General features: G+C 44.2%; 1 protein-coding gene across 1 annotated transcript in view; it reads right to left on the bottom strand.

Annotated features, from left to right (window-relative positions):
• The window catches only part of vwa8 (von Willebrand factor A domain containing 8), a 132,688-nt gene that overhangs the window by 47,088 nt on the left and 67,130 nt on the right, over window positions 1-18,470 (bottom strand). The window contains exons 26-29 of the mRNA XM_054746534.2: window positions 8,028-8,179; window positions 7,508-7,616; window positions 4,433-4,571; window positions 1,572-1,759 (exon numbers count right to left, since the gene is read on the bottom strand). Of these exons, the coding sequence (XP_054602509.1) occupies window positions 1,572-1,759; window positions 4,433-4,571; window positions 7,508-7,616; window positions 8,028-8,179 (588 nt within the window). The remainder of the gene's footprint in view (window positions 1-1,571; window positions 1,760-4,432; window positions 4,572-7,507; window positions 7,617-8,027; window positions 8,180-18,470) is intronic.

Raw genomic sequence — 18,470 nt, 5'->3', positions numbered from 1 at the left:
GGTCGATCTACGTCCCAATCCTCACCTATGGTCATGAGCTTTAGGTAATGACCGAAAGAACGAGATCGTGGATACAAGCGGCCGAAATGAGTTTCCTCCGTAGGGTGGCCGGGCTCAGCCTTAGAGATAGGGTGAGGAGCTCGGACATTCGGGAGGGACTCGGAGTAGAACCGCTGCTCCTCTGGATCGAAAGGAGCTAGTTGAGGTGGTTTGGGCATCTGGTGAGGATGCCTCCTGGACGCCTCCCCGGGGAGGTGTTTCGGGCAGGTCCTGGCGGCAGGAGGCCCCCGGGTTGACCCAGGACACGTTGGAGAGGTTACATCTCCAATCTGGTCCGGGAACGCCTTGGGGTCCTGCCGGAGGAACTGGTGGAGGTGGCCGGGGAGAGGACGGTCTGGAGCTCCTTAGTTGGGATGCTGCCCCCGCGACCTGGACCCGGATAAGCGGAGGAAGACGACAACGACGACGATGAAGTATCCTGCATGTTTTTCAGGTAACAATAAAAGTGTTGGAAAAATGGGAGGGGATGAATCGATATGCAGCTGAGAAAGCCATGCTTCAGCAAATTCATTTGTACCCAAAATAAAATGGTTGTGAAATTAAGTGTTTCTTTGGTTTTATTGTCTTTCACTCAAAATAAATACCAACTAGCTAAATAGTTATCAGCTGTAGTAGTTAATTTCTGTTGCAATGAGCTGCTGTGATACACAATAGGACAGTGTTATGGATATTTAATAACTAATTTTTGTTGCTGGTGAGAGAGGAGTGTTGCTGAAATGTTTTTCACTGCTTCTGGGAGTCCTGTACTTTAGCAATTGGTGTAGGTCAAAAGTTCATCTTGGGCTTAACAATAAAACTGAATATTTAGCAAGTACTATTTTGTTTGCACATTTTGAAAAGTGTTAGTTTAATGTGTTCTCATTTTTTCCATATGTTTTTTTAATTCACTTTACAGCCTTTTATTGTGTGTGTGTGTATATACATATATGTGTGTGTGTATATGTATATATATATGTATGTGCTACTGTCATAAAAATTCCCTGTCTGAAGGACAAAGGGATTTAATATTCAATTTTCATGCAACGCAGGTAACAACATTACTTAAGTTTGCCAGTCCAGATCTGAAGAGAAAAAAAAATCCGAAATAAAAAGCTTTTTCCGGTAAGTTTTGTTTTTTAAAAAACTACTTCCAGTGAAAGTAATGACTTCTGGTTAAGGTAATGACCCACCGTGTAATTTTTCTCTTAAATATGTACAAATCGAAGAGAAAAACGACACGGTATGGTTTTGACAAATTCAAACTACTTTTGTGCTTTGTCAATAAAGCGTATTCAAGGAAAAAAAACTTCTTCCGGCAAAGGGAATGACTTACGAAAAAAAAAAACTACTTCCGGCAAAGGTAATGACTTCCGGCGAAGGTAATGACACTTATTTTTCCGGATACGTCATTTCCTGGCACGGCAAAGACGCCAGCTGATGTCTGCAACCAGATGCTCTTGGTGAGTTGAAGCCTCAGAAACCTATAAGCAAAATCACGGAGGGTGTATATTTTTACAGTCATTGTTGCATACCTGTTCCTCATGCAGCACCACCTGTCCATCCAGAGGACTACCCAGAGGAGCGATGGTCACAAAGGGCTGCCAGACTCCACTGATGGTTCTGGGAAAGACGTCATACAGTTCCAGACACTGAATACTGTCCCCCAACTCCTTCATCGAGTAGAGGCACACTGGGTTACATGTGGCCACAAGAACAGAGTCTACCAAAGAGACAAAGACACCACATTCACAGCAAAGAACAGTATTTAAATGACATCATATTTAATACAACCAGAGATTTAAACACCTAAAATCTCACAAATAAAAAGAACATTTTCATTTGATCTAATCAATAAGACAAAGTAAACTGGTCTAGACCAAAATTACCATTAACTACTTAATTGGTCCAGTGTCCTCAGAGCTGCTGTGATTTACCAAAAGGCTTCAGATTTGTATCATTTGTCCAAAGGACGTTCTTCCACAAGCTCTGAGTCTGGATTCTGGAGAATTCCAGTTGTCTCAAACTGAGATGGATGGTGTGATCTGACCCTAAGGAACACTGACCTCAGAGTTAACCTCTAATCTCGGTGGAAGTTATTCTGGACTCTTAGATTTCATATTATGAGTTTTTCCCGTTTTTATATCAATTATCCTCTAGTGTCCTTGTCCAGAGAGGTTGTCTACAGTCCTGTGGACACATTCACAGGTGGGCCATGTCCAAAAAGCAGCATGGGACACTGAGGCTAAATGGGCCTGATTCCACTCTGCAGATATTGAGGCAGTTGTTGCTAGCTGTGGACACCAGAGGTTGGGGTGTGACTGAAATAGGTCTAAAAGGCATGGCCTGTCTGTGAGTCTGGTCTGCACTGCTGGCAGTAAATCAGACCAGTTCCTGGTGAGGGGATGACTCTGAAAGGGCTGCGGACACTAAACCGGTCTGCTGTGGTAAAGAGGGAACACTGCCAGAAAGTAAAGCTCTCAGGGGCAGCAGTAGTTCAGGAGGTGGAGGGGTTGAGGATTGTGGGACTGATCCCAACTCCAGCCAGGGTATTCTGTTGCCATGTCCTTAAGCAAGACACTTCCCTTGTCTTGTGCGACTTGTGCCAGAGCATCGGTACTGACACGCGATCGTTCATGTCGGTTCATTTCCTTTAATGTTTTCTGTCTCTTATTTGCGCCTGATGTGTTTCGCTGTGGAGCGGGGCGCATCACCTTGTCATCCGGTGACGCACCGATCACTGATGCAGCCGGCAAGCAGCGAGCACTCCGCTGTTTTTGCGGTCGGTAGATCTTTTAGAACTGCAGTTCAAAGGTAACTCATAAGGTGAATATATATGAACCCAGGTAGCAGTTTCTCTTTAGGATTGAGAGGAGATGCAGGAAGATAACAAACAGACAGGACAGAAAAATAGTCAAATAAAAACAAGTTAGTTTTTGTACCTGGTGGTTGCAACAAACAGACACCATTGAAGGTAATCAGAAGTGAGGAACAGAAAATTAAATAATTATTTTAATGTTTAGAGCAGCAGGAACTCTGAGAGGCTGCAGGCGCATCAGTGAGTTTGCGGCCGCTGCGCAGGGGGAGGGGGGAGAGGACTGAAGCAGAAACTACCGTTGTTAAAAGAAATGTGTTTAACTTTGAAAATGTGGGCGCAATATTAATTGTCAAAAACTCCAGCGAACCATTAGTTCATTTTGCTCAAATAGAAATAGAGGCCTGCCTCTAATACTGGCCCTCCTTTCAATAAAGGCCTGGAGCTTGATGAGCTTGAGCCAAATGCAGGCCCGGGCCTGTATTAGAAGATTTACGGTATATGTATTCCTGCAACTTTCATTCTTTAACCCTCCCACTGTCTCCATGGGTGACCCCACCAGGAAAGCTGACCATTGAGCAAGGTTGATGGTTTATTCCTTGAGGTCCATGTGGCAGGGGTGAGGAGTGAGCACCACCTCACCCCTCCCACATGGACCTCAAGGAATAAACCATCAACCCTGCTCAATGGTCAGCTTTCCTGGTGGGGTCACCCATGGAGACAGTGGGAGGGTTAAGTCTAGATATCATGATAAATGACCTGCTTTGAGTCAGGGGTCAACACTTCACACACACACTGGTAGTGAGGTGTCACATTGTAACCAAAGCGCTGTTGGAGGTGACACTGTTTAGCACAGCAGGGGTGGCAGTGGGTAGAGGAATTAAGTCTTGTAGGGTTGCAGGACCAACACCAGCTCAGTCTGTTTGCAGTTGTCGTGTCCTTGGGCGAGACACTTCATCCTCCTTGCCTGCTGTTGGTGGTCACAGGGACCGGTGGCGCCAGTGTACGGCAGCCTGCCTTCTGTCAGTGTAGCCCAGGGCAGCTGTGGCTACAATGTAACTCGTCATCACCAGCACCTTCATCCGTAAAGCAAAGGCTCTCCTACAGGTACAGAAGGATGGGCAGAATAGCGTCCAGTATTCTGTTGAATGCAACAGAGCATCCCAACAAAAGCGGCGGATTGTCCATCCACTGACACTGGTCCCCTTTGTCACAAACGTTTTCAGTCCTTGACAGCAAGCAGAAGACTCGCTCTCTATAAGCCATTACTTCTTGACAGCATTTTTATTCACAAGCTTTTATTTTTAACTTTAACAAAATAGGAACAATTACTAATCCAAATACCAACACAAGAATTTCGGTTTCATTCCACACCTCCATCAATATTTACGTGTTTGCAAGATGAGGTAAATAATCTGTCGTCAACCAGATCACAGCAATGGTAGGCAGACCTGCCAGAAAAGGTCTATGCCCCCTGCTGTCCTGGAGAAGAACTACTTTGCAACACTGACACATCAACAGAGAGGTAGAAACCAGACATGAATGTAACATAGGGTACTGGTCCAGGTGAGTGTTTGGTACCGTTTGTGCAGATGACATCACAGATGATGTTAACGTCCTTCATAGGAATCTGCCAATGAGCTTTTTCCTCAGTGAAGCTCAACGCTCGGCTCTCCTGCCTTTCACAGGGAAACCTCTGAACACGCAAAAACACAGGACCCTGGAAGAACAGATCACACAGGTTTACTAACTCAGATGACCTGACCCTGTTGATGGTGAAGAACAGAAAGCACCTCACGCTGAATAGCATCAAGAAGAAATAAACTCAGTTGCATTTAATACTACAAAGTAGTGTTTCTTAATTATTTCCCATAACACTCCCCCCAACGCACAGAAATGTTTGAGTTTTGGAGTTATGTTTCCACATGTAGATGGCTTTGGTCCAAGGGCAGGTCTGTGAAAACATCTAGGTTCTGGTGAAGGTCAAGTCAGGGCTGGTGTCTGATCTGAGGGTGCTTGCCAGCCAAGGGTGGGTCTTGGCCAAAGACAGTTCATGTCAAAGGGAAAGTTTGGTCTCTGATCAGCTTACATCAGGGTTTCTCAACGGGGGCTGTAGCGCCCCCCCAGTGGGCGTTCAGACTATATAAGGGGGCGGTGAAAGTTTTTTGCCACTGAAGGGGGCGCTAAGATGCTAATGGTGGGCGCCAGCAATACAGGACATTCATAACAGACAATGGCTCAGAATAAAAAGAAGTGTTGACAGTACAATGTGGACTACCTTCGGTATGGATGTATTCCTTCACCACGAATCCACAACTCCCCATGTGCCTGCTTTGTGAACACGTTTTTTCAAACGAAGCAATGAAACCCTCCCGGCTTAAGGAGCACTTGATCCAGACAAAGCTCCAAAGGAACTGAACTATTTTCAGGTAATTAAAAGAGAGACACTAAGAGAGGTAGCATCAGCAGTATGTTTGCTCGAAGCTCGAATTTACTGGACCGAGGATTATTAGCTTCCTACATTATCTCGTTGCTAATAGCTAAAAACATTTTTTATGATACTTTTTTATGACATTTGTATTAAACAGTTTCAAACTCAAGGCTGAATAAAAAAAAATTAATTATGATTTTTGAATAAAAAAACTTTCCATTTCCCTTTCATTGGTGGGCAGTGAGGGATTTCAGCATGACATGGGGGGGGCGTTTAGCTGAAAATGGTTGAGAAACCCTGGCTTACATCTTTAAGCCATGGGTAAATGTGTTAGTGTGATGGAGGGTTGGGTGGTTTGTAGAATTCTTCAACCGCCGATTGCCAGTCCAATAAATGACAATCGTGCATGTGACGTCATGATGCACGGACTGATGAGTGAACACAGAAGAAGTCCAAACACTGATTTTTTTTAATGGAAGCGCAGCACATACGTTTGTTAGGGGAGAAATGTTGGTTTTTCTTGTTGTTTATTTTGTACTTGTAGTTTGGTAGAGGGACGTAAACTTGTTAAAAGGAAGCCTCGTCTGTTTCCTTTTTTATGTTTATGTATTTAGCAGACGCTTTTGTCCAAAGCGACTTACAAGTGATAATCGGCATGTTGCCCTTGAGGCTTGATGTGGTTTTATTTTTGCAGAGAGCCATGAAAACTCACCTTAGTCCACCCAGTTGGTTCTTTACAACACGTTTAAATCCACTGTGTCCACTGTGTTCACGCCTTTTAACAAGCTTCCTCCGCACCGTATTTTTCGCTGCAGGATGCAACGTTTACATCACTCTCAAGGCAATAAAAGTTAGGCTGATGTGTTCGTTTACTTTTTTGCTGCTGTGTGCTGGCACGGTGTAAAGGAAAGTGGGGGAGACCCGATGCTGCACACGGGGTCTCTGCAAGCCACAGAGTAGGAGCGAAAATGTAGCAGGCACGATCGGCCGCCGATTCTACTTCTAGTCGACGGACTGGGAATCAAAACTAGGAATCAAATTTGAAAAGTTCTGGGAAAAACAGAGATTCATTCCCAGTTCCAAACACTGCTTGATGTCCACCACAATCTGGAGATGCCTCTTGACCAAGTCCTCCAAACACACCCACATCACCCCGCTTCTCCTCCAGCTTCACTGGCTGCCAGTCAACTTCAGGGTTCATTTCAAGATCCTGGTTCTGGTCTATAGGGCCTTACATGGACAAGCACCATCTTACATTGGTGATCTTCTTAGTCCCTACACCCCCAGCAGGTCCCTGAGGTCCAGTGACCAAAGCCTACTGGTTGTGCAGCACCAGGCTAAAGACCAACGGTGACAGATCATTTGCTGCTGTGGCCCCCAGACTCTGGAACTCTCTCCCACTGAGCCTGAGATCAGTGGACTCAGTGGTCTCCTTTAAACTCACCTGTTCAGGCTTTGGTGGGACCTTCATCACCTCCCTCTCCTTATTCTGCTCTTCCCCAGGATTAAATGATTTCCTTCTTTCCTATTCACTCTCTTTCTTTGCATTTTTTAATCACAATTGTCTGTTTTTGCTCATTTTAAACATATTTTCAAACATTAAAAAAAATCTTTTTAATATATGTTAAATTTTTGTTTTTGTGAAGAAGCCTCGTGATTTTTATCTTGAGAGGCGCTTTAGAAAAGATCTTTTCTTTCTTTTCTTCTGCATAGAAGCCTTGAGAAGGAAGTTAAATGTGCTTGCATTATTAGGTTATTTTCTCAGCACAGGAAAGTTGTTGTACCTTTGTTCTGACATATCTGATCACTCCTGCGGTCTTCGTCAGAGCTAGCCGCTAACGGCGGCGTCACTTCCTTCTCCGTTTGTCTGAAGGCAGCAGAGGACGGTGTCGCCCTCTGCTGCCCGTGTCCTCCTTGCCAGATCAAGGAACAAGGAAGCCATAGAAATAAGGAGACATGGAAACATAATCAGGAACAGGGACGATGGGGTCTACACATTGGATAATAATTGGGCCTGTGTCATCGGCGAGGAGGACACCGTCCTCTGCTGCTCGCACATAAACGACCGCAGGAGTGGTCGAAACCGTCAGCAAAGAAGGTACAACAACCTTTCCTGTGCTGAAAAAAGAACCTAATGATACAATCAGGAGAAACACACAGCAGGAATACACACAACATAGTTAAATGTGCTGCTGAATGTACTTCTGTGTATTTTGTGTCTATACCTTGACGAGTAGAGGGCGTGTTTCTGTGGGGCAGAGTAGTTTGCAGCGAGCGTTTTTATCTTCTTTTAAGGACCAGTATCCTGTAAGCTTGACATCAGGCAACGGCAACCTAAAGACAATAAACCAGTAATTTAGTTCAAGTGTTTCCCCCAGAAAACTTGTCAGTGGTAGAGAAGGAGAGAATCTCCCGGAACTCTGCTTAGCTCTATTTTACCATCTCAGCTGATTCTGTTTACAAAAGCAAAACTTACTGCCCGTGTTCATTTTCATTTTCTATTTAGTTGCCGGCCGGAGCTCGGCGGGCGTCCACACATGATCATGAAACCACTCTCTGTCAAGGCGAATCTTCATTCACAAGTCCAGCGTTGTGGCATTTTCACTACCAAGTTTAGCAGCATGAAAGCTAAAAAACTGCCACATCGCTACGCCGCTTTTATAAGACACACCATGGCAGCAGCATCATGCTGATGTGCCAGCACCTAGTAGCACAACCCTAACATCACAAGCTCCTGGTTCTTACTCCTTAGCCAGCTGGACCGAAGTGGGCTTGGCTCCAAAGGGGATCCCGTGCTTGTGTAGAACCTCAGTCAGAACCTCCCGCATGTCCTTGTTGTATGAGTCAAAGTCAAAGACGTTCCTCACCACGTTGGCCAGACCCTCGCTGGGAAATCTCTAATGTGTTGAGGTAAAGCAGGAGTAAAGGACAAGGAACAGATGGGATGAAGGGAATAAAGAGAAAAGAACAAATGGATGATAATTCTTCACAAAGTCCTAAATAAAACTAGTGCTGTCATGAGATTTACTTCTTTCAGATATAATGAATGAACATTTTTATTTGAACATCTCTCAACATCATTTCAGCTAAAAACTAAGAAAACAAATCAAAACTCAGTCACACACAATCTCAAGGCACTAAATGAGTAAAAGTAAATAATATAATATGTTCAAACGGAGCAGGAAGAAGACTTAGCTTATAAAACTCCCTTTAATCAGCCAACACTAAACTCGAAAAGCGTTGCCTCTTTAACATCAGCTCCACATAGCATTCTCTATAGTTGCCTTCAACTATGAATGCCATGGATGGCATAACCACATATGTAAGCGTTCTTTTTCCCATTTACCCACCAGTAAGCACACACACATCAGTACATGAACATGAAAATGAACATTCTCCTTGACACATATATTCTACTTTCTATACATGCCTTAATATATACACTAATGCAGGGATGTCAAACTCAAATTCACACTGGGCTGAAATGAAAATCTGGGATGGAGTCATGGGCCAAACTTAATATTGTTTAAAAAAGTGACGGCAAATTTGCACATTTTCTTTATCAACATATATGCAATTTTGAACCTTTTACTTTGGAAACAAGCTTATTTTTGCATTAACACTGAATGTGGAATAACCAAATTACACACTAGCAAGTCAGTTTTAAATAAAACGCATCAGTGGTATTCATTACTTGTGGTATATTCAGCATTTTAAAAATCTATTCAGCATTTATGTTTTCTTGTTTATTCATGTTTTATTCTCCTTTTATCTCCTGTAATACGTGTCATCGCTGCTGTGACGTCTAGCTTTCCCCACTGAGGAACAATAAAGGGATTTTCTATTCTATTCATCTATCTGCAGCCTTTCCACTTCCTGTTTACTGTAGGTTAAATCTTTGCTCACGGGCGTGGCTTTCTGAGGGATGTTGGTAAATACTCAGAAACGTGTCAAATTCTGATTGGCCAAACTTGGCAAGAACTCATAACAAAGTAGTTTAATAAAACAAGAATTACTTCCCGATTAATTCAGTTTCCAAATTCCATTTTTGGTTCTTTTTTAAGCACGAATAAGGTTTTTCTTTACTTCACTGACGTTTTGTTTGCGGCTGCAAACATCTTCAGAACTGACGCTCAAAATCAAAGACAAACACAGCAAGAACTTACAAAGGATGAATTCAGTTTACAGCTGACCCCCGATTCGGCCAAATCGGGAAAGAAGCCTCTTTTGAAACAATCTCCTTTGACTTTAAGTCAAAACCTTTCTGCGACGCTGCAAGTGATTACAGACACAACCGCTTTTCAGACCTACTTCAACCCTCAGACATCCACTTTGGACACCTAACCTGCAAACCCCGGGTTGTATCTCATGGCCGGGGAAGCTGAACTCAGAGGAAGCTACTAATCTCTGAGCATTGTGGTTTCGACATCCAGTGACCTCACCACTCTGGCCGCAACCCTCCAGACCGCCAGGAGCAACTCATACCAGCGTATCGTAGACCTGCATACTGGTGTCTGATGAGGTTTTTATCAATAACTAACTCTAGTTTATAACAACAAATTCTTTTACACCCAGATTTCACAATTTCTCTCAGATACAAAGAACTGTTGCTACAACATCTCATTATTCATATATGTCATTTATAAATGATTAGTTTAGGAAAAAGATTTAAATTCATTTTATAAACTACATACTGACTCTGTCTGCATTAAAACGAAGTGTGTTTATGGTCCCTAAAGAGGCAAAGAACCCTAGAATCTTCTGATTAAACATTCAAAGAACAATCAGATTGATATTTCATATTTGTTTGGAATATCACATCTTATTGGTCATAATATGTTTTAATTGCTACACTTCTCAGCCTCTCACAAGAAGGGAAACCAGTTGCAGGTTTTGCTTTAGATGTCAGAACTATTGCAGCTTCCTCTAACTGGAATGAGGAGGCGTTAAAGGGAGCTTTCACCAAGGCCCTGAATGATAAGATCTAGGACCAGCTGGCGCTCTGCCCGGAACCTGCATCTTTAAATGATCTCATATCCCTGGCCATGCAGACTGATAAATGACACCGTGAAAGGAATCCAGGTACAGACCAACTAATCCCCTCTCCCAGTCTCTTGCTCCTCCTCAGGTTGCTGCCCAGTAGAGCCCTGCACTGAAGCCCTAGGCCCTCGGGTCGGCCCGGCCCGACGGCCCGAGGGCCGGGCTTCGGGCCAACGACTGTGTAATTACCTCGGACACGGGCCGGGCCGGGCGCCTTTATTTTTAATCGAAATCATTTAAAAAATTAAAACACTTAAACGCAGCAGTAGAGCCCTGCGCGGGACTGTTTTCTTCATCCCGCTCCGCTCCCGCTGAGTTTCTGACCATTACAGCCTGCAACCGCAACGTGTGTGTTGCACTCCCGCCCGCACCTGCAGCGTACATGTCTACTCCCGCCCGCAACCGCAAAACTCTGAGAAATTATTACCTCACAATAAAAGAGATGTATTGAGTTTGCGTCCTCAACATGTCATTTTATAGGTTATCCGCTTTCACCACAGCGCTGCGCTCCGTTTCAATCAGGCTGTACAGCAGGATTTCCCCTCGTAGCAATATTTTCTCTAACTCTGATTGCTTCATGCTATAGATCGTTGGAAAGATGCTTTCATGTACTTTTAGAAACCGTTAGAATTATTTGAATCTGATCAGCCATTCAAAAGTTATAAAACGGAGCATTTTGGATGACAAACTCGCACGTCTCTGAATCTGTGTTGTGGTTTGTTGCGCTCAAGACAGGGGATCCCGGTGGCTACCGTAATGTATTGTATGTGCACGGAAAGCCCCATTTTTAATCTTTTCAGCACTTTTGGAATTTTAATGATATTTTGAACTAGAGCAAGGATCGGCAACCCGCAGCTCTTCCATCCATCTGATGCGGCTCTTCCATCCATCTGATGCGGCTCTCTATGCTTGTAAAATAATGAATGGATATTTAAATAAAATGCTTTATATTTTACTAAATTAATTTTACATCTGTAAGTCAATTCTATGTGAAGATTGTCTGCGTAAACCTGAACAGTTCCAACCCGGTCTTACTGTGAGACCGGGTTGGGTCACGCTTGTGCGTAATCATATGCGCTTATGAGCTGAAGAGGATGTGAGATTCTGGGATTCTCCTCAGACGGCTCCTGGATGTGTCGCACATTGGAGACAGGAACAAGCGCTATTCAGCCAAAGTTTCATAATCAGGGAACATTTTCTAAGTGACATGTCTCTCTGAGTGACAGGGTTTGGAAAGCACTCGCTTCAGTGGGAGGAAGCTTCCCGCATGCGCTTCTGCGACGATCGGATCCTGCACATCTTTTAACACATTGGTCAGGATTGAAGCACTTTGTTTTCATTTAGTTGGTTAAAAAAAGTCGGGCTTGGGCTCGGGCCGGGCCAGAGAATCCTGAAAACCTTTTCGGGCCAGGGCGGGCTGGGGCTCCACCCCCTCGGGCCGGGCCGAACACGGGCTCAGATTTTAGGCCCGTGCAGGGCTCTACTGCCCAGGCCTCCACTGAGGAACCTATGGAGCTTAGTCGGACCCAGCTTAGACCGGAGGAGAAGCTACAGCATAGAAGGTCAGGTTTCTGCTTATATTGTAGAAAACCTGGACACTTTGTAGCTAGCTGCCTGTCTTTGTCAAAAGTCAAGGCCCATCAGTAGAGGTGAGACTACTGATGGGCGGATTCCCTGATAGTAAGACATCTCGTTGCTCTTTTCCCTGCACATTAGTCTTCAACCAACACACTCTGCACTGTGATGCTCTTGTTGCTTCAGGTTGTGAACAGAGCCTCATGGATGTTGACCTGGTAAAACAGCTAGAAGTCCCCACCATTCCACTCCCCACACCTCTCCCTGTGTCCTCATTGGACGGTAACTCCCTCACTACTATTACACACCGTGCTGCCCCTCTTACCCTCAGAGTATCAGGCAACCATATGGAAGTATTGTCATTTTTTGTCTTTCCCTCCCATCAGTCACCATTAGTTCTAGGTCATTCATGGCTATCCATCCATAACCCCCACATAAACTGGCAATCCAAGTCTAGAATCCTGGAGTCCCTGTTGTCAAGAGGGGTGCTTGAAATCAGCCCTCTCTTGCCGCAATGATGAGGCTAGAAGACTCAACTCAACTCAACTTTATTTGTAAATCACGCCTTACAGGCAAAAAGATGCCACTAAGGCGCTACACTGATCAAGTAAAAACATAAAACATTAAGTCCAGAAAATAAAAACATTGTATCACAAGATACAGATACAAATACCGTGAGTACACAGATCGCTATAAGTAAAACAATAAAACTAGTTAGAAAGATTAAAAGACAGATCATAAAAGTAGGTTTTTAGCCTTGCCTTAAAAACCGCAACAGAGGTGGAGGCCCTTATGCTGAGAGGAAGCTCGCTCCAAAGCTTAGGACCTGCCACAGCAAAGGCCCTATCACCACATGTCTTTAGGCGCGTTCTAGGGACCGAGAGGAGCATGAGGTTCTTTGAGCGGAGTGACCGTGCAGGGGTGTACGGTTGAAGCAGTGACACCAAGTAAGGAGGGTCCAAACCATTTAACATTTTAAAAACCAATAAGAGTATTTTAAAACAAATCCTTACATCAATGGGCAGCCAATGAAGCGCAGCGAGGACAGGAGTAATGTGGTCATACTTGCGCCTGCCCTCTAAAAATCTGGCAGCCGTATTCTGCACCATTTGTAACCCGGCTATTGAGCCCTTGCTCACACCGAATAAAACAGAGTTGCAGTAATCCAATCGCACCGTAATAAAAGCATGGACTACCTTCTCAAGATCATTACGTGACAAAAATGGTTTGATCTTTGCCAGCCGACAAAGGTGGAAAAAGGAGGAGGAGATCACTCCATTGATGTGGGTATCAAAACTAAGGGCGCTATCCAGTTTAACACCAAGATTAGTCACTGATGTAGTCAGCTGGCCATTAGGACCACCGGAGCACCCAGACCTCATCGAGTTGACAGAGGTCTACCATGACCTGAAACAAGTCTTCAGTAAGGATCGAGCATCCTCTTGACCACCTCATTGTCCTTTCGACTGTAGCATTGACTTGGTTCCTGGGGCTACTCTCCCTTCCAGCCGCCTTTACAGCCTCTCCAAACCAGAGAGGGAACTTATGGAAAGGTATATTACAGAAAGTCTGGATGCTGGTACTATTTGCCCTTCTACGTCCCCCTAGGAGCAAGATTCTTTTTGTCCCTAAGAAAGACGGAACACTAAGGCCATGTATTGATCACAGAGGGCTTAATCTCATTACTGTGAAAAGTAAATATGCACTACCTTTGCTTTCTTCCACCTTCGAGCTGGTCCAGAATGCCACCATTTTTATGAGGCTGGACCTCCGGAATGCATACCAGCTGGTCAGGATCAAGCAGGATGATGAGTGGAAGACAGCTTTCAAGACACCCCTCGGTCACTTTGAGTACCTTGTGATGCCCTCTGGTCTGACCAACGCACCAGCCATCTGCCAGACTCTCATCAATTCTGAACTAGGTGACTACATCAATTATTTTGTTTCAGTATATCTCAATGACATCCGTATTTTTTTCTAAAGATCCCACAGAGCACAAGAAGCAAGCACAACAAGCACCTTCTGCAAAACAGGCTTTATGTTAAGGCTGAGAAGTGTAACTTCCACGTGTCTTCAGGAAAGTTTCTAGGATTCATATTGGAGGGCGGGCGGTTGAGGGTAGACCCTGAAAAGATCCAAGCAGTCCTGGAGTGACCAACACCCACCACCGGAAACAGCTTCAACGGTTCCTTGGTTTTGCAAACTTCTATCGTCACTTTATCCATAACAACAAACTGCAGCACCTTTAATCAGATTGACCTCTGTTTCTAGACCGTTTGTGTGGACCAGTCGGGCTCAAGTCGCATTCTCTCAGCTCAAGGACAGGTTCACCCACTTCTCAGTGTTCACTCGACCTGATTCCTCCAGACAGTTCACCGTTGAGGTTGATGCTTCGGACACCGGGGTAGGAGCCATGCTCTCTCAGGTTTCCCCTAACGACCACACTCTCCACCCCTGTGCCTTTTTCTCCAGATGCCTCTCTCCTGCTGAACACAATTATGATGTTGGAAACAGAGAACTCCTTGCAATCAAACTCGCTCTGGAGGATTGGAGACACTGGCTCGAAGGGGCAGAGCATCCAGTGGTGATATGGACAAATCATAGGAACCTGGCTTATCTCAAGAACGCAAAGACTCAACCACAGGCAATACCATTGAACTTGGTTCTTTTTACGTTTTCATCATCTCTTATAGACCCGGAGCCAAAAATACTAAACCAGACGCCCTTTCCCAACAATTCTCTCCGACAACAAACCTTAACTCACCACCATCATTCCCTCCTCATGCATCATTGGGGCCCTCGCCTGGGACATTCGCTCACAAGTACTGCAAGCCCTTCAAAAATGACCCAGGTTCATATAATGGTCCACCTCACCAGGCTCACTATGACCCCAACCAGGTCAAAGGTCCCTTTATCCACTGGGCCCACAAAGTGCGTTTTTCCATGCACCCTGGTGTGGAGCATGCGGTTACCCTTCTCCACCGCATGTTTTGGTGGCCATCCCTCTATGCAGATGTCAAGAGCTACGTCGCAGCTTGCCACATCTGTGCCAGAGGTAAGAGTGGCAATCAACATCCCTCTGGTCTCCTCAACCCTCTTCCTATCCCTCCTCGACCCTGATTAACAGTTACCTGGTGCACTTGATGTCCTCCTGAGGAGTTGATGTAAATCAGGTGTGCTGTAATAGAGACATGGAAACATGTAGGACAGTGTGCCCTGAGGACCAGGGTTGGCAAACACTGCAAAAAATGACCATCAAGTTCTGACGATGATATGCTGGATGATATGAAGACTTGCTTTACTTCCACTTTAACTTCCTGGCCTTAACTACAGAGTTGTAGTTCTGACAACTTCTTTACAGGGTCATTTTGAGGGTCAAATTAGATCATTTTTTCTCGACCTTTCTGTTTTTAACTGATCATTCCAGTCTCTCAGTAAACCTAATTATTGGGTTTAAGCTTGCTCATACTGTGCAGTGACTTTCTCCAAGATCACATCCATTATGCGCACTAACACTGGGATCACAGCTAGAACATCTACTTAGTTGGGATTCACGTAAAGCAGCGTCCCAATCTGAGGAGTTTACACACGGCAGAGACTTTCCATGGGTACGGGTTGCACTCCAATCGCCCCCAACTTCCCAACTTCCCAAAATACCAGAAATTCTCCCAGTCCAATTAGAAGAAATCCAGTAATTATCAGCCGGAAAATCCATACATCTTTGATGTCCTTCATGGACAGCTGGGAAAGGCATATAATGTTCCACTCCTTCCAGGAATCCAATATATACCCCACGGGGTGCGTTCCATCCAGACAAGTTGGAGCCCCCTGCTCCGTTCTCATTGTTGAAAACAATCTTGTCAGTCGTGTTAGATGACCAGTTAACCAAATCCATGATTTAATAAAAATTGTGTTTTCAGGAAGAATGAAGAGAAGCGCTCTGTAGGCAGAAAGGACAAGAGCCTTAAGAAAAATAAGATAAGGGAGAAAAAGAGAAGAGTCTGTACTCTCCAGGTGCCAGAAGAATATCCTCTGGAGGTTTCTTCCTGTTAAAAGGGAGTTTTCCTCTCCACTGTCACTACATGCTTGCTTAGTATGAGGATTGCTGTAAAGACTCTGACACTAGTCAGTGACTCGATCCAACCTGCTGGGTTCCTTATATAGGAAACTTTTTACTGATTGGCTTAATGACCTGACCTGTATTGGAATGTTTACTTGCTGAAGTGACTTGAGACAACGTGGTTTGGCGCTTATTAAACAAACTGAATTTAATTAAATTTAAATTCATTTCTTGTATGTAGGTTATAGTACTAAATAACCCGATTTATCTAACACAATGTTTGATGACATGATCAGCATTTGAAAACAACTGTTTAAAAATCAAAAATTATGTTCTGATATCTTCTAATCTCACTTAAAAGTCCATCCATTCATCCATTTTCAGCCGCTTACAGATTATAAATTAATATTGTGATTAGGGATGTCCCGATCAGGTGTTTTTGCCCTCGAGTCAGAGTCATTTGATTTTGAGAATCTGCCGATACCGAGTCCCGATCTTACTTTTGATACATAAAAAAATAAATAAAGAAAAATAAGAAACAGTTCCAGAATGATCCTTATTTTTTATTTAATTACGTTTAATTTTAATTTTTAACAACAGATCACTTCTGTGAGGTAGCTTGAACAATCAAGTAATAAATAACAAATTCTTCACTTTTGGACTTTATTGCAAATATAAAAAGTCTAATATAAAATCAGATAGCACTTCAACTTAAAATACCTGGCAGGGGTCTATTTTGCCTCGGCCCCCAAAATGCTTAGATACGCCCCTGGGCATGGGACGGAGTTTAGAAGATGATCTGAATAGTATCAACTATATAAATACTACATGCTGACAAATTATTGCTTTCTACAGGTACAAACGTGTAGTGGGATAAATCTACCTACATTTTATTTTTTAAGAACTTTGTTTTGTTTTCTTGGTTTTTATTTTCCTGTCTTCCTGTCCTGTCTGTCTCTGATCTTCCTGCATCTCCCAGACCTCCAGAAAAACCCCTGCCTGCTTCCTTCTTTTTCACCTCACAAGTAACTTTTTAACTAGCAGATCAAATTGATCTATTGACTGCTAAAAAAGCGGAGTGCGCGCCGCGCTGCCCGGCTGCGCCAATGACGAGCGCTGCAGTGCGAGCGCATCCGCACGTCATGCTCAAATACAGACAGAACTTACCAGAGAGAAAATGAACGGACACGAATGACTGTGAGTTAATTATATATTTTTTGGTGACGCCACTTAGAAACTTACTGTGGCCGTGTGCAGAACGCAGCTGTAGTTCATGAATAATCAGCGGTCTGCCTGCTGCTCTCTGCATCTCTGCCCAGAAGAATCCCCGCTACGCTGAGTCCATATAAATAATATAATAAAGGTAGAAACTGGATCTCTTTTGTGCTCCTTCTGGGTTTGTAAGTTAAGTGCATCAGGGGAGCCTGACAACCTTTAAGGAAATCCAAGTTGCTCTCCTGTAATTTGAACCCAGTATCCGAGTCCGGATCAGGAAGTATGTGATCGGATGGGGACATCCCTATTTGTGATGTATTTTTACCACATTGCCCACTGCAGCATTACAGTTATAGACTGCCTGAAAAGCAAATTTGGTGGATAGAATTTAAATGAAATTAAATTCAGGACCATGATTATTTATCACAGCTGCTCTCTGACCAACTGGAACCAGTAGAACCAGCAGCATTACTGGTGTCAGGCTGTACAAAGCTTAACGTGTATGTGTCTAGATAGGAACTAGTGTGGTATAAAGTGTTTTTTCTTATTTTATTTTTGCATTCTTGGTCATGTTTGTACTCCTTTGCCACCTGTCCTGGGATGTGGTAACGCACACATTTCCCCTCCGTGGGACCAATAAAGTCTTATCTTTAATTATTTTACTCTCTCACATTACCATGGAGCTCCTCACCAAGCACAACCACGTTCTTGTATAACAGACTGATAATGTTCAGCAGGATAAAAGCATCATGCTCCCAGCATTTAGTCTGGCTATGTCACTAGACATCACTGCAGCAGCATCCAAACACTATGAGTGTAATCTGATTTAGGCAGGGCTCTTATTGTGAAGGTTCTCTAGAGGTCGTTACATCTATGTTAGATGCCAAGACTAATAAGGGCTGTACACCAGGGGCAGCAGTAGCTCAGGTGGTAGAGCGGGTTGCCTCATGATCGGAGAGTCATGGGTTCGATTCCAGCTCCCGCCAGGGGTATCCTGCTGTTGTGTCCTTGGGCAAGACACTTCACCCAACTTGCCTGTGTTAGTGGTGGTCAGAGGGGCCGACAGCGCCACATGGCAGCCTCGCCTCTGTCAGACCGTCCCAGGGCGGCTGTGGCTACAAGTAGCTTACCATCACTAGCAGTGTGTGAATGTGAGTGTGAAAAGCGTCTTTGGGTGTCTAGAAAAGCGCTATATAAGTTCAATGCATTATTATTATTATTACACCGCCTAGTTAAACCAGATGAACTGTGAGCCTCTAGTTTATGTTTATGTAGGCTTTGATCCGGCGGTTAGATGC

The sequence above is a fragment of the Nothobranchius furzeri genome, chromosome 14 (assembly GCF_043380555.1).
Source record: "Nothobranchius furzeri strain GRZ-AD chromosome 14, NfurGRZ-RIMD1, whole genome shotgun sequence".
Taxonomy (NCBI): domain Eukaryota; kingdom Metazoa; phylum Chordata; class Actinopteri; order Cyprinodontiformes; family Nothobranchiidae; genus Nothobranchius; species Nothobranchius furzeri.
Note: the sequence above shows the minus strand (reverse complement) of the source record. Positions and strands in the feature narration are given on the sequence as shown.